Source organism: Molossus molossus, unplaced genomic scaffold (assembly GCF_014108415.1).
Source record: "Molossus molossus isolate mMolMol1 unplaced genomic scaffold, mMolMol1.p scaffold_m16_p_6, whole genome shotgun sequence".
Classification (NCBI taxonomy): Eukaryota; Metazoa; Chordata; class Mammalia; order Chiroptera; family Molossidae; genus Molossus; species Molossus molossus.
In genome coordinates, this window is record NW_023425399.1 from 106,118,051 (window position 1) to 106,139,752 (window position 21,702).

The 21,702-nt window shown below is 41.9% G+C and overlaps 1 protein-coding gene across 1 annotated transcript in view; it reads left to right on the plus strand.

Moving 5' to 3' along the window:
- The first annotated feature begins 1,440 nt into the window (after positions 1-1,440).
- MALT1 (MALT1 paracaspase) overlaps positions 1,441-21,702 on the plus strand; it is a 53,734-nt gene continuing 33,472 nt past the window's right edge. The window contains exons 1-3 of the mRNA XM_036244971.1: positions 1,441-1,768; positions 9,326-9,492; positions 20,243-20,364. Of these exons, the coding sequence (XP_036100864.1) occupies positions 1,503-1,768; positions 9,326-9,492; positions 20,243-20,364 (555 nt within the window). The 5' untranslated portion in view covers positions 1,441-1,502. The remainder of the gene's footprint in view (positions 1,769-9,325; positions 9,493-20,242; positions 20,365-21,702) is intronic.

The following is a 21,702-nucleotide window of genomic DNA, read 5'->3' on the forward strand; positions in this document are numbered from 1 at the left end:
ACTGCATTACTTCTCCCAGACCAAGGCAAACTAAGTATGACACAAGCTTTTACATTTGCAAGTATAATAGCTATCGTTTATTATGTACTCTGTGCCAAGCAGAGTTAAGTGCTTTACATAAGTCAACTCCAGTAATTCTAGTAACAACTCTCTATATACTGTACTTTCAGTACCATTGCGACAGATGAAGCAGAGAATTAAGTAACTTATTCAAAGTCTTAAAGCTAGAATCAAGCAGATCTTTCTGGATCCAAAGGTTGTGCACTTAGCCATTATACTGCATTCTGAACTCTGAACTCACAGTGATGAAAAAGTATAGCGATTCCTTGTGCTAAAATGTGGTAGAGACTGTATGTGAAGCAACCACCTTGCCAACAGGTACTGAGAATTTAGGTGTACAAATTATTGCTACGGAAAATCCTGCTGTCCTGTGATGAAAAAGCTACTGCACCAGAAATTGTGCCGGGAAGCCTTGTGTCCTGGAGCTACTTGGCCGGTCACACTTTGTAAGTTGCTGCTTTTGTCCCAACGACCCTATAGCTTTCAATGGGACAACGACCTTGAATATTGCTACGATTGGGAGAGCATCTTAGGTCAGTGTTTATCTATGCTGGACCCTTCCAGGGAGGGTAATCTCTGTAAGGTTGCCTGCTTTGATTTATGAAGCTTGTGGCTGGCTGGCTGACTTGGCAGGAAACCAGACAACTCCTTAGGATTGCTTAAAATAATCCTTTCCAGGATCTTCTCAATAAGCCACAGCCCAATTTGGGGGGCGTGTGTGTGTGTGTGCGCGCGCGCGCGCGCGCGTGTGTGTGTCTAGGCAACTTCCACTGTGTTCGGGCAACTTCCATTGAGTATCTGGATGTCTATCACCACTTCCCTGAACAAGGCCACACACACATCAATCCCTAAAACAAGGAAGCCTCCGCTGAGGCTGTCCAGTGCAGATGCTAGTGGCGGCGCCGGGCACACGCAAGTCACTGAGTCAGCGGAGCGCGGCCCCTGGAGCAAGCGGCCAAGGCGGGCGATGGAGAGCCGAGCGCTCCCTTCCTTGGCGTGAGGCAATCCTTCTCCCACGGTCTCGGGAAACCCCGACGCCTCAGGCTTTCCCGCCGTAGTTGACCCGCCCGGGCGTAGCTCCTCCGCCGCTTCCTCCTCCAGCGGCAACCACCCAACTCTTCCTGCGCAGCCAGAACCCCACCTCCCGGGGTTTGAAGCGCGCGCCTCCGCAGGCGCAGAGGCCGCAGGGCAGGCGAGGGAGGTGCGCGGTCGCGCGCACGCGCGCAGTGGCGGCCCCGCCCCCGCCCCCGCCAAGCCCCGCCCCCTCGGTGCGGCTGGCGCGGCCGGTCCGGCCGGCTCCCCCCAGCAAATCTGTGTCGGCGGGGCGGGGAGCGAAGCTTCCTCCTCCGTGTGCGGTGCAGCGCCTCCCGATTCGTCCTTCCGCCCTGCCGCCGCGGCGAGCGAGGGGGCGAGCGGAAGGTGCGCTGGAGCTGACGCCCGCGATGCGAGCAGCGGCAGTCGCGGCGTCGCCGGCACGGGACATGCCGCTGTGCGGGGAGCCGCAGCAGGCCCTGTCGCCCCCGGCCTCGCAGCTGCCCCCGCTCGCGCCCTCGGGACCGCCGCTCTCCGCTCCGAGCAGCGCGACCCTCAACCGTCTTCCGGAGCCGCTGCTGCGGAGGCTCAGCGGGAGCTTGGACCGAGCGCCCGAGGGCCGGGGCTGGAGGAGGCTGGCCGAGGTGGCGGGGAGTCGGGGGCGCCTCCGGCTGAGGTGAGGCGCCGGAGGTGGGCGGACCTGGGCGGGGGGCGCGCGAGCACAGTGCGGTGGGAGGACCGAGGCTGGTGGTGGAGAACGTCACGGCCACGCGGGACCGTGCAAGGGGCGCTGGTGTGGAAGGAGCGCGGAGGGAAGGACGTGGGGAGAACTTCGCCGACCTGCCGGGCAGAGCGCCTGAGCCCGGGAAAGCGCTGGCAATGCGGGAGATTCTTGGGTGGACCCGCGCTCACACCCTTTCGCCGCGCCCCTCCCCTCGAGCTGAGCCGCAGAAGTGGGTTGACCCGACCCTGGAGGATAGTGAGAGAAGTGAGGCTCCCCGGGGACCATAGATGGGGCAGTAATGCCGACGGACTTAAAATGCAAACTGACAGGAGAGGGACACAGACCTGGGCGACCTCGGGGCGGTTAGGAGAAAGAGCAGGTAAAGAGATGGTAAGAAGGAAAGGTTTGGGGTGCAGGAGTTGAACACGAAGGTTTTTATGTAGGGAGAGAAGGCTGGTGGGAAAGACTGAAACTAAACTCACGTCTTCCTCCATCAAACCCACTCACCAAGTTCGCTTCTTGACTTCACCGTGAACATTTGATTATACTTGAAACTGTTTTCCTGTTACCGGGCTTGGAACCGCTTTACTAGTGGTTCTTGAACTTTTGGTCTCAGGACGCCTTTAAAATCTTAAGAATTTTTGAGGACCCCAAAAATTCTATATAGTACATACATACATACAGTGTATACTTGGCATTTTAGGAATTAAAACTAAGACATTTTAAAAGGATTAACTTATTTGAGAATAACCCATTACGTGTTAACAGAAATAACATGTTTTGTGGAAAAACAAAAAAAATAGAAGAGTGTCATTGTTTCACATTTTGCAAATCTCTTTAATGTCTTGGTTCAATTACAGAGAGTTGGCTTGTGCATTAAGTCTGTTACACGATTTGTTGCACTATCACAGGTCATGTAACACCAGATACTCCAGTGGACACTCCTTGAAAGAGTGAATGAAAAAGATAAATAACATCTTAGTGTTACTTTGAAATATCATTTTGACCTTGTGGATCCTGTGAAAGGGTCTCAGGAACTGCACAAGGGGTTCCCAGAACCACTGTTCTGTACCATTGTTATGATTTTGGTCTGCCTTTGAACCCTTAGCAGCTTTTGTTTTGTTTTGTTTTGTTTTGTTTTGATCCTCAGATAGAGCAGGAAGGAGAGAGGGAGGAAGAGAGAGAAATATCGATGAGAGAGAGACACATTGACTAGCCGCCACCCACACCACCCCATGGGGCTGGGGACAAAGTGCAACCAAGGTACATGCCCTTAGCGGGAACCAAACCCAGGACTCTCTGGTCTGAGGGCCGACGCTCCAACCACTGGGCCAAACTGGCCAGGGCCTTAGAAGTTTTTTGTTTTTGTTTTTTTAACTTCTTGTATGAATAAATTTTGTCTTACACTATAGTTATTTGTGTACTTCTTTATAAACTCCTTGAGAGCAGGAATCATTACTTAAGATTCTATGTATCATGCATAGAACCTGTCGTAGACACTCTATAAATACTTTTGAATTAAGAGAAGAGACAATTCATTCAAAATTGTATTTAGCCCTGGCTGGGTGGCTCGCTTGGTTGGAGTGTCATCCTGTACACCAAAAGGTTGCGCGTTCCATCCCCAATCAGGGCCTGTACGGGAAGCAACCTATCAATGTTTCTCACATCAATGTTTTGTCTCTCTCTTTCTTTCCCCCTCCTCCCTCCCCTTTCCTCTCTAAAATCAATAAACATATCCTAGGTGAGGATTTTTTAAAATTATATTTATTGAGTGCCTATTATTCGGTAGAAGTTCCAGAAGATACAAAAAATGACAAATATTTACCTCCTATTCATAAGGGTTTAGTAATGGGCTGTCATTCTGGAACATTCACAAATAACATGTTTAAGTGCTATGTTAGGTGTGAATAATAATAACAAATTTTTATAATTTATTAAGCACTTAGTATATACCAGTGAACTAAGTGCTTACATGCATTATCTACTTTAACCCTCACAACAACTGAATTTCAGAGAGTTTGAGTTAAACTAGAGTTGTGATGATTTGGGATTATTAGGCCATAGAGAGGAGTAACGATAAGAGGATGAAATCAAGAAGTGATAAGCTCACAAAGTTGAGTAGACGGATGGCATAATTTTTTTCTGTTCTACAAAAAGCACATTTTGCTTTTGGCTGTCCAAAATACTATTACTCCATAGATTTCTAAATCTCTAGACTTACAATAATGTAAAAAGTTGTCTTCTTTGAGTCAGATGACCAGGTCTGTGATCGGCTCATTAGTAATATTATCTAGTACATTTTCCTGACGAGGGCTCCTATTTGGTGACGAAGGAGAGAGAAGCAAGTAAGGCTCTGCCACTGAAGAAACAGAGCTGATGGAATCTAAAAGTAGTAGACACCTGACATCAGGTGCTCAGTTTTCCTCCCTAAGCCTTCCATCAAGTTTTGCTAAAGGCTACAGAATGGTGTTAACTTTCTTTGGGGGAACTAACAGAAAATTTTGAGGTTACATTTCTGGTGAAGGTAGTATAGAGAGAAGGGCAGTTGCCTAACAAGAGGTGACAAGCAACGAAGGGCGTGCATTTGTGGAATCTGGAATTTCAGGGTGGGAAGTCTGGGAAGAGAGAGCTGGAGTTTCCCATCTTCCAGGATGCTGAAGGTTAGTTCACAGTAGGTTCATTGTGGTGAGGCGAGTCAGGACACCCTGAAGGTTGAAGAATTGGGGAACATTAAGCTCATACACCTATTGAAATCAGAATTAAACTGATTTAACAAAAGTTTAGCACTGGGAACTTGGGAGCTAGAGTGACAACTGGGGTGGCACGGGAAGCTGATGGTGCTTACTCTAAGACAAAAAAAAAAAGTTACTTTAAAGTCATTTCATACTAATGGTAGCAGAGCACCTATAACAGTAGAGGGTCCTAAGGGTATTCTTCTCCAGAATCAAACCTAGGAATTGGAGTGTGAGAGTCCAAGTGGGTAACAGTTCCCAGGAAAATGTGAAGTGCTTTTCTCCAAGTAACTGGACCCACAGCCCTAAAACCTCAAAAGGTTGCCTTTTCTGTTTCCTTTCACATTTTTCTTGACTCTCTATATCCTCCCTCAAACTAGATGAGGATGAGAATAAATAAACCATAAGAATCTGTTCTGAACTGTCCATCATGGATTAGGAACAATCGTAAATGTTTTCAGATGGTTATTAATGACTCAGAATAAATTTTTGCATATAGTAGTTTAGCTCCCCACAACCATGTACACATGGGAATGCCCTAAGTATAAACTCAGCTCTGATTCCATTCCAGGATGAGCTAATATTGAACACTCTGCTATCCATGTAGATAGGCCTAGGTTCTGAGTGTCTTGTCGAAGCTAAAGTCTTTGGTGACATAGAACAGGGGAACCCCAAAGATAACAGAGCTGCCTAAAATCCTTGAAGGAGGGAGCTTAGAAGTGGGTCCGTGGAACATGGACCCAGGGAACTGGTCAGTCACTGCATACTACGAGCTGAACAGAAGGTGCTCCGGAGCTGCAGAAATGCTGCCCTCAGGGCGTCTGTAATGGAACAAAAGCTTTCCTCCTGTCTCTGTCTCTTCAATCTCTATCTCTGCCTTAGGGCTCAGGCTTTGTATCTCTTTATCCACACTTCACCTAGTCCCCTTCTTGGTTTTGTTATCCTTTAATCTCCTGACTTTACCTATGTTTAGGTTGATCAGCTCAATTGATATCTTAAAGCCCTATCTTTGCTTTGAACTCCCCATTCATATGTGTAGAAGTCTATTTGCCATCTCCTTTTGAATGACTAATAGACGTTTTAAACAGACCATATCAAAAACTTGAACAAACCTCTGTCTTGCAGTTTATTGCATCTCAGTAAATGGCAACTACACCCTTCCAATTGCTGGGGCCCAAAACTTCTGAGTCTTTCCTGATTCCTCTTTTACATACCACATCCATTTTCTCAACGGACCCTGTCTGATGTTCCTTCAGTATAAATCCAGAGCCCAACCTCTGCAGCTACAACACTAGGGTGAGCCACCAGTGCCTCTCATCTGGATTATTCCAGTAGCTGCCTATTTCTCCTCCTGCTTTGCCTCGCCTCCATTCTGTGCTCAATATATCAGTAAGAAGGATTCTTTTAAACATTAAATCAGGTCTTATCTTTCCCCTGCTCACAACTCCGAGTGAAAACGCCACTTAGCCACCACTTAACTCTTGGACCTGATTTTCTACATGGTCCGCCTCCTGTTCTCTATTCAAACCTTTCTTGCTTCTCCTTGAACACAGTAGGGTCTTTGTACTGCTATTTACTCAGCTGAGGTGGTCTCACAGATGAACCACATGACTTGTTCCTTCACCCCCTCAAATGTTTGCTTAAAAGTCACCCTCTAAATGAATTCTTCTCTGATCACATTACTTAAAGTCACCCCCTGCGTCTGCTCCAGCATTGCCTGTCCCTCTGCTTTGCTTTGTTTTCCTCCAAAGTACCTATGACCATTGGGCGAATGGATATACAAAGGGAGAAGTGTGTGTGTGTGTGTGTGTGTGTGTGTGTGTGTCCATGTGTCCTCCTATAGAAAAATTCAGGAGGATAGGGAGTTTTGTTTTATTTGCTTCTATATCCTCAATACCTAGGGGAAAAGGCTGGCTTATTTTTAAGTGAGTAGTTGTTGATTTATCTTAAAGTATAGAGATTCCAAAGAGTAAAAGTACTAAAAAGAGAAGCATAAGAACCTAAATTTGTACCTTAAAGGGCGAATAATATGTTTTATTTGATTATATACTTGTTAAAGTAAAGATAAATATAGATATATTTTTTAAAAGCAAAGTCCATTTTGTTCAATAAAACTCTTTTAAATCAAGTCAGAAATTCCAAGTTAGGGCTAGTAGAAACCACTTCAAAGCACAGTCTTACAGGAATGTAACTAAAAAAGGAAAGAAAGAAAAGTTGGGTGTGTATGAGCATCATCTTAGCTGAAAGCCTGTGCTCGTGTGGAAAATTTGTCAAAGGAAAGGAGATAGAGAAATTTGTTTTTCTCCTGTGCCTCTTGTTTTGGAAGAGAAATTATTGTCCACTTCAGTTCTATCTTTATTTGTTTTTGGGGGGAAGACAATTTGTTTTCATTTTCTATAGATCAGTATAAACATTAATTAAGGCATCAATTGGTTGCATTTGATGGGGTGGTTTCTTAATTTCATATATCAGATTCTGATAACCTTTCTGAATCATATTTAGCATACAGCATCTTTGTTTTTATAAATCTCATATTCTCATTATTTGAAAAATTGGTTATCCTTACATTGTCTCTAATACTGGTTCCTTGACCTGGGTATTACAAGGACTAGGAAGAGAAATTTTTACAAAATAGAGAACCAATGGGCATCTTCAGCTTTTGTTTTTGCTACCATTGTAGTCACCATTATTTCATAAAATAAGGGACACTTTAACATTTAAAACTGTAGGAAAGACAATCTTTGAATAAAAGACAGTCTTGTCCTTATTTTTGTTATTTTACCAAGGACTTCAGATGTGCTCCACTGGTCTCCAGTGCAGAATTTGGGAATGGGTGATCTATATTATGAAGATTTGCATTTAACAAGAATATCGAATATATAAATTCAACTAGGATACTTAGAAAAGAATACCGCCCTGGCCAGTTTGGCTCAGCAGTTAGAGCGTCGACCTGCGGTCCCGAGAGGCCCGGGTTCGGTTCCCCCTAAGGGCACGTACCTCGTTTGCAGTTTGTCCCCGGCCCTGGTTGGTCGTGCAGGTGGCAGCCACTCGATGTGTCCCTTTCACACCGGTGTTTCTCTCTCTCTCTCTCTCTCTGTTCCTGTCTCTCCCTCCCACTCTACCTGAACAAAAAAGGAAAAATGTCCTCGGGTGAGGATAAAAAAAAAAAAGAGAGAGAGAAAAGAATACCTAGTTAATACAGTGATAGAAGGCCTTAGAGGACAATATCAGGTTACCAAATAATAGCTACTCAAAAACATTTTTAAGGTAAAGCTGAAACAGTTCCTGATCAGGGCACATTCTATGGTTGCAGATCCCGGGTCAACCAAATCAGTGTTTCTCTCTCACATTGCTGTTTCTCCCCACCCCCCTTCTCTCTCTAAAAATCAATAAAAACATATCCTTGAGTGAGGATTAAAAAGAAATAAAAATAAAATATTTTTAAAAGAAAAGAACACTGTATATGTATCTTAAACACTGACATGAAAAAAAGAATAGTTTTAACAAAAGGACAATGTGACAGAATGTAAAGATTCTTTAGAGCAGGGGATAGTAGACTTTTCTGTAAGGAGCCAAATAATAAATATGTTCAACGTGCAGACAAACTACCCAACTCTGCTGTTGTAACAGGAAAGCAGCCCTTTATGTTTGTATGTAAATTAATGAGTATATCTGTGTACCAATCAAACTATTTACAAAATCAGGTGACTGGACAGGTTTAGCCCACAAACCATAGTTTGCTTGCCCCCTGTGTTAGGGTATTTCTGGACACTTACAAGTCCTTTGAATGTCAATAGCATTAATTTTTTTTTATTGTTGAAAAAAAATGAGTGTACATAGTAAAAATTAAATAGTACAAAAAGCTTTATAGTGAAAAGTGAATCATCTGGCCATAAGCTCTGCTCCCCTGGTCCCAACTCTAGGGCAGCCACTGCTACCGGTTTCTTAGTGAATTTTTCGAAGGTACTGTGCGTATATAAGAACAAACACATATTCTTGTTAAATAAAACAGTATCACACAGCTCTGGCCAGTTTGGCTCAGCGGTTAGAGCATCAGTCTGCAGTCCAGAGAGACCCGGGTCTGGTTCCCGCTAAGGACACGTACCTCGGTTGCAGTCCCCGGCTCCAGTAGGGGTTGTGTGGGTGGCAACCAGTCGATGTGTCTCTCTCACATCGATGTTTCTCCCTCTCTCTCTTCCTCCCTCTCTCCCTCCTGCTCTAGCTGAAATGCAAAAGTGTCCTCAGGTGAGGATGAAAAAATAAAATAGTATCATACAGGACATGCACTGTACTGTATCTTACTTTTGTCATGTGAATACACACAGAGACATGCTATTTTGTTAATACAAAATACTATATGTTAATTTTTACATTTTTCAATATGTCTCAAAGATGTATGCCTCTTTGGGTCATCTTATATTTTATATAAGTACAACAAAGAGTAGAGAAATGTGTCTGCACTTCCTATTCCCTATTCCCAAGTTAAAGGTAAAATTTTTGTTCAAAATCAATGCCAAATTTCTCTTACATCAACTTTCTAGATTTCTCTCTCCTGATTTAGTAGTCACTGGAGCTGAGTTGGACATAGGAATAAAGAGGAATTCCCTATGATGGCAGAAGAAGGAAGAAAGAACAGTAGCATTTGCAATGTAAATAGTTTTTCACCACTTAGTGCCTTGCGACTTATTTCTTACATCACCTCTAGGGCCAAACATAGAGCAGGCATATTATTATATTAAAGAAAATTGTTGACTTGAATTCATTCTCTTGTTTTTAGTTGTCTGGACTTGGAGCAATGTTCTCTTAAGGTCTTGGAGCCTGAAGGAAGCCCAAGCCTATGTCTCCTGAAGCTAATGGGTGAAAAAGGTTGTACAGTCTCGGAGCTGAGTGACTTCCTGCAGGCTATGGAACACACTGAAGTTCTTCAGCTTCTCAGTCCCCCAGGTAGGTTTTTCCCTTGGGTATGTTCTCCAGGGGTTCATGGAGACAAACTTGGAGAAAACTATCATATTTGGTCAGATGAATCGTGTTACATATTTTTGGAAAAAGTAAATGAATGGAGCCTAATTTTTTCCCCTTGGTTGACACATATAGAGGACATACAAAAAGCAAATACAATGTATAAACATTGATTGGACTGTGGTTCAAAAAATAACTATTCAAGCCATTTGGGATAAGTAGAACAATTTGAATATAACCTACATATTAGATATTAGGGAATTATGTGATAATGGGGTTGCACTTCTATAGAAGAATGTCTTTTTCCATGGAGATGCATGCTAAAGTATTTAGGAGTAAGATTTCTGTTGAAATAGCATAGCCAAAAAGTAAATGTACACATATTTCTTTATATGCATGTATGTATATGAATGAGATAAAGCAAGTATGACAAATATTCATTAAGGTTTTTGCCAACATAATGCTTTTGAAATGTTGATTTGACTTAGCCGTATGATTTCTTTTTTCTGAAGATTTCAATTGAGTGAGGTTTCTCACTTCCAAAGTTAGATGTGAGGAATAGGAAACAACCCTGCTGTCCACAACTACAGATAGAGTTGGTCAACTACAGTAGTGTCGGGCAGGAGGGACCAAGTTAGCTCAGTCATCTGATGGCAGCAGCACTGCAGACTTTTCTCAGGCATCACTTTGCCATTACAAGTCCCACTAAAAGCAAAGGAGCCAATCATGATCTGGAAGGCCATGGACTAAGGACTCAGTGCTCTCTATTTCACATGGTTTTCATGTATGCAATTTATATTGCACAACAAACTTGTTTGTGATAATATTTTTACATTAATATGAGGAATGTAAAATTATAACCCAGGTCTTATTTTTTACTTGGTCAGTTCTGGGTTTGGGGAATTAGGGGCACATGGTAATGGTGTGCTATCAGTTACATGTACCAGAAAACCAAACTCAGATGGGCATAATAAAGGTGGTATGTTGTTTCTTCTAACTGAAAAGCCTTGAAGCAGCTTGGGCCTCAAGAGAGGAGGCAGAGGACAGCCCTGTTTTCAAGGAGTTGGTTCATTTTTTTCTTTGCTTTTTCTTTCTTGTCATTGGCTTCCCCCTGAGACTGACTTTCTACATAGCACAAGATATCTACTTGCTCTTCTTGCATTCATCTTTGTCCTGCAAGAATCTTGAGATTCGCTCTAGTTAACTGATTTTGGTCACGTGCCATTCCCTACACCTGTCACTGTGGCCAGGGAGATGGAATGTGCTGAATTGCCTGGCTTAGAGCCAGGGTAGAGTTGGATTGAGAGAGCTTTCCCGAAACCATACCAAACAAAATCTGCACATGGATCATCAAACAAAAGTGGGCCTGTTGGAAGGAGAAATGAGGAGGTGACTAAAAAGTTTACTGCAGGTAGAAAGGATTCTGGATTATGAGTCAGGAAACTCGGACTTTCAGATTCTCTTCTGCCCTACAAGGCCCATTGTAGATGATATAATAGGGCCTCCTGTAAACACCTCCTTTGTGTTACACACTCTGTTGGATGCTTGATGTATGTTTATCATTGCCTCCTCATAACAAGAGGTATGGGGTAGGAATAACTAGCTGCTAATGCAGACCCCGTCTACATGAAACTTGTCTGTCTCCAATCAGGAAACTTCTCCTTAAGATGACATTTAAGGTGACATATATTAATTTTTATATCTGCAGAAGTTGTGAGGATGGAAATCTGCTAGTCTAGGTCACTCTGTTAGCTGCTGAGTTCTCATACTTTATACAATACCAGGACCTTTGACACTTAAGAAATCTCTCTGGGAAGTAAATATAACTTCTATATCTTTTTTTTTTTTTTAATCCTCACCCAAGGACATTTTTCTATTTTTTTTTCAGACAGAGTGGGAGGGAGAGAAAGAGAGAAACATCAATGTGAAAGGGACACATTGAGTGGCTACCACCCGCACGACCAAGCAGGGCCGGGGACAAACTGCAACCAAGGTACATGTCCTTAGTGGGAACTGAACCCTGGTCTCTTGGGACCACAGGCCAACGCTGTAACCGCTGAGCCAAACTGGCCAGGGCTAACTTTTATATCTTATTATCCTTTTTCAATAATTAATCTGACCATTGGTTGCCAAGTTTATAAACAGAGTAGGTGTGCTCTTCCTCGCAGAGTTGTAGTAATTACATGAAATAATGCTGTGTTGTATTTCATCTGGTCAATGAGAAGCTTCACACTTCATGACCTGTAGAGTGAGCAGTGGCCCGAAATCAACGGTCTCCAATTTTTTAGTTTCCATGTATGAAGTAGGGCTTGACTGAAATTGGGTCACATACTTAATTATGTGTAGCCTGAAATTTTTAATGATATAGTTTGATTCTTGACAAGCCAGCAATGAATAGAGTGCCATTCTAATAAACATCAGTAACCTTTTTTTGGAAAAATTCATTTCTGCTTTTTGTGTTTTTCTCCAAATAGTAGGATTAGCACTTGACTGTCGGTATTCTCCTGTGCAGATCATTCTGATAGTTGGCCTACCAAATATAAAAAGTTACCCCCTGGGACTTTTTCACATTCAAAGTGAGAATAGGACAAGAAGTGCAGTTTCTGCATGTCCACTTACTTACGCATTGTTCCTGTGACATTTCAGGTCATGTTAGTCATAGTCCATTAGGAATCAGTTGTTACTTGAATGTTAATTATTGATTTAAGAGAAAATATTTGGGGATCTGACAAAGCTTAGTAATTTCAGGAAGAAATAATTTACTGTTAGCTTTCTGTCTGTACCTTATGTGGATAATCTAAAACACTGGATTTATGGATATTAAAACAAAGAAATATAAGAATTATAGAGAAGAATTTTAGTACTTTAATAAGGATGTTGGTAGCCCAGCATCGACCCATGCACCAAGAGGTCGCTGGTTCGATTCCTGGTCAGGGAACATGCCCAGGATATGGGCCAAATCCCCAGTGGGGGGCATGCAGGAGGTGACCCTGTTGATGCTCTCTCTCATCAATGTTTCTATCTCTCCCTTCCTCTCTCTCTCTAAAATCAATAAAGAAAAAAAAAATTTTTTAAATAAGGATGTTGATAAAAAAAAAACTATTGTAATTATATTAAGAGTGGAAGGTCTGATAGAATCAAATTAGTGTGGGATTTTGCTCACTCATTCAATAAACATTTATTGTATTCTGGTACCTTTGCTATGCCAGGCGTTGTACGATGAATTCAGAGATAACTAAAAGGATAGTTCCTGCCTGTTGAAAGTTCAGAGTCAAGGCAGACAGACCTGTAAATGATCATGTCCAATACAATCATAAAAACAAGTATGTAGAGAGTAAGTTTTATCTGATCTCCAGTTTTTCCTTTTCAGTGTGTTCTTGAATCTTGTTGAAAATACAAACTAGAAATATTTTGTTTTCTCTCTCTCTTTTTTTTTTTTTTTTTTTGTAGTAATGAAGTTTCATAGGAAAATGTTAGTTCTTTCACATGAAATCCAATTATTTTTCTCTGATTGTCTTTATAATGAGGTCTGTTATGGGTAAGTTGACTGTCAAAGATGCTGTGAACCTATGAACAGGCCTTTCAGACCTAAATGCAGGAAGGAGAAGTGTTAGATTTCTTTCAGTCTTGTTTTGCCATATCCCATTCCAGTGTTTAGTGAGATGACAGCCAGAGAGGCAGCCAAAGGCAGTGGCTGTAGCATGGAATTCTCTGCTTTTGAGAAACTGACCGAATTTCTTTTTTTCTTCCTTTATTGATTTTAGAGAGAGGAAGTGAGAGGGAGAGATAGAAATATCATTGAGAGAGAACATCAACTGGCCACCTCCTACATGCCCCCCACTGGGGACCAGGCCCACAGCCAGCATGTGTCCCGGCTGGGAATAGAACCGGCGACCTCCTGGTGCATGAGTCATCCACTGAGCCACACCCGCAGGACTAACCCAATTTTTTTTTTTTTTTTAATCCTCACCCGAGGACACTTTTTCATTCTTTGTTCGAGAGAGAGAGAGAAACATCCACGTGAAAGGGACACATTGAGTGGCTGCCACCCGCACGACCAACCAGGGCCGGGGACAAACCGCAACTGAGGCACGTGCCCTTAGCGGGAACCGAACCCGGGTCTCTCCGGACCGCAGGCCGACGCTCTAACCCTGAGCCAAACCGGCCAGGGCTAACCCAATTTTTTTTATGTATTTGTTTGAGTAGTCCAAAAGTAGCTAGGGCATCTCTGACTGAAGCAATCCCTTTGATGAGGAGCTAACTGCAGTGGTCCCTCACTTAGCATGAGGTCTGAGCTGAGGGCCATTCACCCCAAGGGTCTTATAGTCCGTGTGCTCTGACACCTGATACACTTTCTGAAGGATCATCACTGGAATGAGGTTTACCCTTGTCTGCTTTCTCTCTAACTGGGCTTTTCCACAGCATGTGGGTTAGCCAGGAGGCCCCTCGGTCTGGTCTTGCCAGGACCTTGTTGTGTCCATCTCCATTTTCCCTCACTGACTGTTTCCCTACTTTTTGTTTCTTTGGTTAGCTCAGTGGGAATTGGAAGGAGGTGGGGCTTCAAATGAATGTGCTGACATTGTTTGAACCAAAAGTCCATAATGATTTTTTAGACCTTTTTTTTCATTAAAGGATCAAAAACTCTGGTCCCAAAGCAACCAATATTGGCATCTGTATCCTTGGCAAATTTTGACAAATGTATATATGCAGTTCAAGAGGTTTTTAGTTGTTCCTTTTGTTTTCAGTGAAAACATTTTGAGTGCGTATTCATAAGCTTTATCAATTAGAGTTATGTAGATCACGAAATGGTTGCCAGGGAAGAAATGCCCTGACCTGGAATTGGTTTAGCAGAGGCTGACAATAGGAGCTATTTAGAGAGAATTAACATTTTACATGTGGGTTTCATTAGGTGAATCCTAAGGTTCTTTCCAACTCCAGTTTTGTGATATTGCCATTTTATCTCTTTCTTCATGTAAAAGGTGCTTCGCTGTCTGAACGCACTAGATGGCATGTGAGGCCTCCTTGGTGGCGTCTTTCCATCTGCCCCACCCTTTTGTTTTATAGCACTTCACTTGTTTTCATCCCTTGTAGCACACTCATTGTTATGTTTCTGATACTATTTTTTATTTTTTGTCTCTAAAACAAGAGCAAAAATTGTTGAATATTATTCTTTAGTATCCAAAATGTCTTTGCTTCAAGACATTTTATCGTTATAATTCTGTGAAGGAACAGAGAGTACTATTATGAACATTTAAAATATGAGCAAACGTTTATGTAGAACATGAGATTTCCGGAAGTTATCATTTGGCTAGAGTCACAGTTATTGACAAAGGTAGATTATAACCAGGTCTGCTGACCTGACATGCACTCCGTGTCATTTACATAATGCTGGGAAGTTTCTGGGTTATTGGGGAAACTTAGTTATAGATTATTGCCTCTTTGACCCATGGACTTCCATTTTTTTTTCTTATTGCAAAATTAAAAAGTACTCAAATACAAGATCATATTTATAAAGAACTTTTCTTCTTTCATGAGCAACAGAAAGCTTCAAAAGGAAAAATAAGACGTGAAAAGAGGCAGAGGTGGAATGGATAGGAATAAGGATAAGGAAGAAGCAAAGAGACAGAAAAGGCACAGTAAACGAGGTCTGGAAGAATGTGTCTCCGCACCAGGGTGTTCAGGGTCACTGGGCAATGGAGCAGAATAGGAATACAATGAGGAGCCTAGGTTTAGCCATAGTAGGTGCAGATGTGAATGACTTGTAAGACAGATATACATGGATATACTTTGGTGGTATGACGGGAAGATTGTGAGAGGAAAAGGAATGGCATTTTATTCTGAGACACTGCGGAGCACTCTTTAATTAATGATAGATTAGAAATTTCCAGAATAATTTGGAGGAAGAGTTTTAGATGGAAACAGATGGAATTTTTTTTTTTTTGGTTCGTGGCCTCTGAAAATAGATGCACTGTAGTGGATACAATAGATCTATTCCTGGGAAAGCTTTTTATAAATTGTATCATTATTTGAGTGCATTGTGAGAGAGAATATAATGAATTCTTTGGTCAAGTCAGGGATCACCTTAATTTATCTGTTTTGGTGTGTGTTGAAAGCACAGTCCTCATTTTCCATCATACCTAGTCAAATTCTCCCGAGCTTACAAGAAATCAAGTAATCTGTTTGACTTCTTTGTTATCTGAAAATAAGCCTGTGTTTGCCAGGAAGCTATGCATTCACCCTTTAAAACGGAGCTTTCGTGTGCCTTGGTACACCCTCCATAGCACTGTTCCATCTTCTTTCCCTACCTTTGTTCAGCACCTCTGACTGGTGGGCGCTGTGAGGGTGGTTACAGGTTGACCATGGCTCCTTGTCACACGGCACTCTGTGGGAGGAAGGAAATATGTGTGGTTAAAGCATGGGAGGTATTGTGACTTCTCTCCTTTACTGCTCACCAAGGGTGGTTTCAAAATCACATTTTTCCTTTCAATTCTCAGTCTTTGAAGCAATAAGTAATAAATATGTATATTTGCTTGCTTGTTGAAGACAAGACAACTAAAATTGTTGGTATAGGACAGCGTATAAACTTTGAGTTTGAATGTACCTTAAAAATCGTTTATTCTTGTCTCCTACACCAAAGGATACCTTTTAGAACATTCTGGCCCTTTTCACTAAAGTCATTCATTCCTTTATAAGACACTCTAGGGAGAAAGCTTTTTCATTTCCATTGCTCTTGTCTCTTTTCTCTTTGTGTATCAGCAGAGAATATTTGCCCTGGTAGATGTAAGCACTGTTGTGATGCAATACCTTGCACGCTGCACAGCACACTTCCTTCATCAGAGAAGCTCACTGGCGGAAGACGGGTTAGCATGGGAGGTGCGTTAAGAATCACTGGGAAGCCCTAGCCGGTTTGGCTCAACGGTTAGAGCATTGGCCTGCGGTCTGGAGAGACCCTGGGTTCGGTTCCCGCTAGGGGCGCATACCTCAGTTGCGGTTTGGCCCTGGCCCTGGTTGGTTGTGCTGGTGGCAGCTACTTGATGTGTCCCTTTCACGTCGATGTTTCTCTCTCTCTGTTCTTCTCTCTCCCTCCCACTCTATCTGAACAAAAGGTGAAAAAACCTCCTCAGGTGAGGATAAAAAAAAAAAAAGAATCACTGGGAAGCCCTGGCTGGTTTAGCTCAGCAGTTGGAGCTCAGCCTGCAGTCCAGAAAGACCCGGGTTCGGTTTCCGCTAAGAGCATGTACTTTGGTTGCAGTTTGTCCCCGTCCCTGGTTGGTCATGCGGGTGGCAGCCACTTGATGTGTCCCTTTCACGTCGATGTTTCTCTCTTCCTCTCTCCCTCCCGCTCTGTCTGAATAAAAAATGGAAAAATGTTCTCGAGTGAGGATAAAAAAAAAAAGAATCACTGGGAAATGGTAACTATTTCTGGCGTGGATGTGTTAATTTGATGATGGTAATCATTTCACAATGTACGTATATTAAATCATGCAAACACTACATACAATTTTTATTTGTCAGTTATACCTCAATAAAGTTGGAGAAAAAGGAGTCACTGGGATAACAAAAGTATGAGAGTTTTAAAGCCCAAGAAAACCTACGTTTGCATCCTGGTTCTGCCATTTTTTTACAATGAAAAAATAAATTAGTTTCAAAGAGGTTAAATAATTTACTCAAGGTAATTTGGGTGACCTACAAATTACTTAAGTTCATTTTCTTCATTGTAACATAGATCTAATTAATATCTAATTCGTGCTTATTTTGAAGGTGAGAGATCAAAATGTGTGGCACATATAAAGTAGTCAGGAATTTGCTGCTACAGTAATTATTATTATTGTTTTTATACATTCATTCAACAAACATGTATTGAACACCCACTATATCACCATATGCCAGGCACTGTTCTAGGCATTGGGTAAACTAGTGACAGAAAAACAAGGTCATTGCTTCCGTGAAGCTTCAGTTTTAGTAGGTGAGACAGACAGTAAGAAACAGGTTTCAGGTGATTAGTGCAATAAAGACCACAAAGCAGGGTGAATGAAATAGAGAACTGGGGGTGGGGAGAAGCTCATTTAGAGATGTTTTCCAAAGAAGCTGGAGAATCTGCCATGAAACAGTGGGGGGGCTGGAGGGAAAATCCAGCAGAGGACCAGTAAGTGGAAAGGCAGAAAACAGCTTGTCATCCCAAGGAAAGGGGACCAGTGGCTAGAACATGGTGAGCCAGGAGGAGAATGGTAGGGGACAAGGTCAGAGAGGTCAGTTCACAGAGTTCCCTTGTAGGTTATAGTTAGGAGTTTGGATTTTTTTGATACAATGGGTGATGAGTGAAGGATTTTAATCAGCGGGGTGAGATGGATCAGTTTGTGTTTTAAAAAGACGTTGGGCTGCTAGTAGGAAGTGAGGAAACAAGTTACCAGGCTATGAAGGTCAAGAGCTGATGGTGGCTTGGGTTAAGATCAGGGCATTGAAGATGATGAGACATGGAAAAGGTTAACTAACAGGACTTGAAGATTAATTCTATGTGGAGAGTGAGGGAGCAAGGAGGAAGGATTAAGGGATGCGTGCTAAGTTTTTGTCCTGAGTAACTGGACGCATGGGGGCAGGCTGGAAACCCATTTATCTTTCCTGACATGGAGAAGAGCACAGGGTCTCGGGGAGGGATAGACTACAGGAGGGAATTTGGACACAGCATGTTTGAGATGGCTATAGGGCATCCACATTTTAAAGCCAATTTAGCCACAATTCCTATATTTTTCAGAACCATACTTGTTTCCTTCTATTGTTTCAACTTTCTTTCTTCTTGTCTTACCTAAACTTTGAAATTCAGAATCTCTGTCTCTCAAAGTTGTGATATAAATATCTCCTGGCATTAAAATATGCTGTTGTGAATTTGCTGGCTTAAGCAAGAGTACTCTTCCCATGTTCTTACTTCACCAGGTACATTCCTACCCATGTATATTATAGAATTCAGAGAAACAGTTACTTCATCTATCCTTGCTAACTTGGCATCAACATAAAGTATAATTGATATGAAAGCTCTCCCCTGGCAAAAGTTACAAATTCTTTTTTGAGAGGATCTGCTTTATTTACTAAAGATTTTCTAGGGTTTATGCAGATCCTTAAATGTAATAAATATTTACTCATTTTTTATTTTGGTTTTATTTGGTATCTTTCTGGCATGCATTTCACATACCTGTTTTACCTTATCTACTGTTTTTTCCCCTAGAAAGTTCCACATGTTTGATATATTGAAATTGCTATTATTTAGACTAATTCCTCTTCGATTGTAATCTTGTTTTGTTCCTATGGATTGGTGGGTTGAGAGGAAAAAGATGCTATTAAGAGATCATATTCAGGATAGAGAAGAGGAAAGGAAATAACAGTAGGCGCAGGAAATTAAGTTTTATATGTTTTAATGATCTTTCCTCCATTCTAAAAGCCAACCAACCCAGTGTTATGTGTTATAACCTTGGCACATGTAAAATTTCCTAACTTGGATTTCTGTTGTGTCAGTTATCTGTTGTTGCATAATAAATCATCCCACAACCAACAGCTTAAAACAACAATCGTTTGTTCTCTTACCCGGTTTCTGAGGATAGAATCCAGAGTGGCTTCACTGGGTGGTTTGGGCTCACATTTGGCAGTGAAGCTGTTGGCCAGGCCGCAGCCACCTAAGGGATTGACTGGGTTTGGAGAATCCCTTCCTCCAGTGGTTTGTTCACGTGGCTGTCGGTGGGAGGGCCACATTCCTTTCCTCACCATTTGGGCCTCTCTTCAGGGCTGCCTGAGCATCCCTGTGACATGGCAGCAGGTTTTCCCAGAGACAGTAATTGAGAGAGAGGCAGGAGGGAGGGAGGGGAAGGGTCTTTTTTCATTATTGACTCCAGGATTGTCTTTGAAGCTCCTGTCAAAAGTTTTCCAAGTTTCTATGCTGGTAGTCATTTCTCAAATGAGAAATGTTTGTATCACATGTATCAAATTTATATGCTGGTCTTCTGGTTCTGTGCCTTTCTGCTTACAGAATAATTTTCATGCCCAGCCGGTGTGGCTCAGTGGTTGAGCATTGACCCACGCACCAAGAGATCGCCAGTTCAGTTCCCTGTTAGGGCACATGCCCAGGTTGTGGGCCCGATTTCCAGTGGGGGACATGCAGGAGGTGGCCAATCAGTGTTCTTTTTCATTGATGTTTCTGTCTCTCTCTCCTTCCTCTCTCTCTCAAATCAATAAAGAAAAAAAAATTCAGAATAATTTTCATTTTAATACTAAATCATAGCATTGAATTTCATATGTCTTTTGTGGACAGTTTTAGTGGCATTTCAACACTGCCTTACTAACAGTGCACTAACTCAGTTGAAGTTCGGCCATGTGATCATTTATGGCCAAATAGTCAAAGAGCTGGCACTATTAGAAGTTGCATCCTGATTTCAGACATGTTAGAATGTGGAAAAATATTTCTAAGAATTAAAGAAGTATGACAGACAATCTGCTGCCCCCGTTGTAGGAAGTACAGATCAAAGTATTCTGCAGGCAAGTTTCTTTACTCCTGGTTTTACAAAGCCTGTAACTTAGCAAACTCATAATCTTGTGGGGAAGGAGATGTGAATGGGTGCTTTATCACAAGGATGAATATGCAGGTTATTTCCAAAATATTTCTCTTTTTTTTGGTTTTAGAAATATAAACAAGAAAAACCCTTGTTCTGTGACTTTATTTACTTAACCTTATTTTACTTTATTTTTTTAGGAATAAAGATCACTGTAAACCCAGAATCAAAGGCAGTCTTGGCTGGACAGTTTGTGAAGCTGTGTTGCCGGGCAACTGGACATCCTTTTGTACAGTATCAATGGTTCAAAATGAATAAAGAGGTATTTTTTTAAATGTCTTTTAATTCCTCTGTCATAAGAAGATGGAATGATAGAAAATGAATTAGCATTATTGGCCTCAGTCTGTTTTTAGGAATTCTGATCTGATAGATATTGCTGTGAAGTATTCAATAATCATCATTTTGGTAATACAATTCCAAATAATCTTACCAAAAAATGTAAGCAATAATAAAACCAATTCTCTACTCTTAAAGTTGTAGGAAGTAGGGATTACTTGGAGCAACAATGTTAACAAAGAGGAAATATCACCAGTATAGTCCAACAGAGGTATAAAAATTATTTAATTTAAAGACTTTCAAGGTGACATGGAAAGCTGATGTGATACTATTTTAAGTATTCCACGTCCTGTGTTATATCAAAAGATTTAGGCTATTGTGAGATTGCGAAGTAGAACTCAGGTGGGTGGAGTAGGGCATGTATTCCTCTTGGAAGTATTGTATCCCTGCACCACCGAACACATAATTTAAAATCACATATTGGAATTCTCTTTTCTTAGAAGTTCTTTGAGCCATTCTGCCACTGGGGAGTTGTCACTGGTTTGGCTGGCCCCTGTTGGTCTGCATTTGCAAACCTAAAACTAAGTTAGAGATTTGTTCTAAGATTGTGATCTTTTCTTTAATGGGGTCACCCTCTGCCTTAGAAAAAATGTGTGGTTTCATAGTTTTCTATTTCCACCCCTCACACGCAGGTGAGGCAGAGCAGCTGTGAACCACGGAGGAAGGTTGCGTGCAGGCTCTGGTGCTAGACAGGCCTGTGTTGGGACCCTGGCTGTCATTATTAGCCATGTGAATGCCTGTCGCAGAGTTGTGAGAATTTAACAGACAGGATGTTCTATGTGCCTAGGCTTTCAAAAGATGGTAACTAAAGTTATTTTTACCATGATGTCTCAATTGCAAAGTCGCTTTTGTTTTAATAAAGGACTTTTGAGAGAGAAATAATGGATAAAAGTTACTATCTTAAATCTATTGTTTACAAATTATGTCCTGATTTGAGAAAGGCAGAAATGGAGGGGTTGGGGAGTACAGCTTAGATTTGGAGAGTTGTAAGGGACTTGAAAGCTGTAACGAGTCGAATTTGTCAAACCGCTCTGATGTTTGCAGTCTGTTTTAGGAGCTGTTCATTTAGCGAGTTCTTGATGAGTGTGTGCCAGTGCCAGGCCATGCTCTGAGGCCATGGTGATGAAGCACTGACACACCGGGCCCTGCCACCCCGGCGGGAGACAGTGCTCAAGTAAGACATTCTTGAGTTAAGAGCTGTGAGGACAATAAACAGGGTGATAGAAAGTGAGAAGCCTCTAAACGTGTTAAGCAGGAAGAGTAA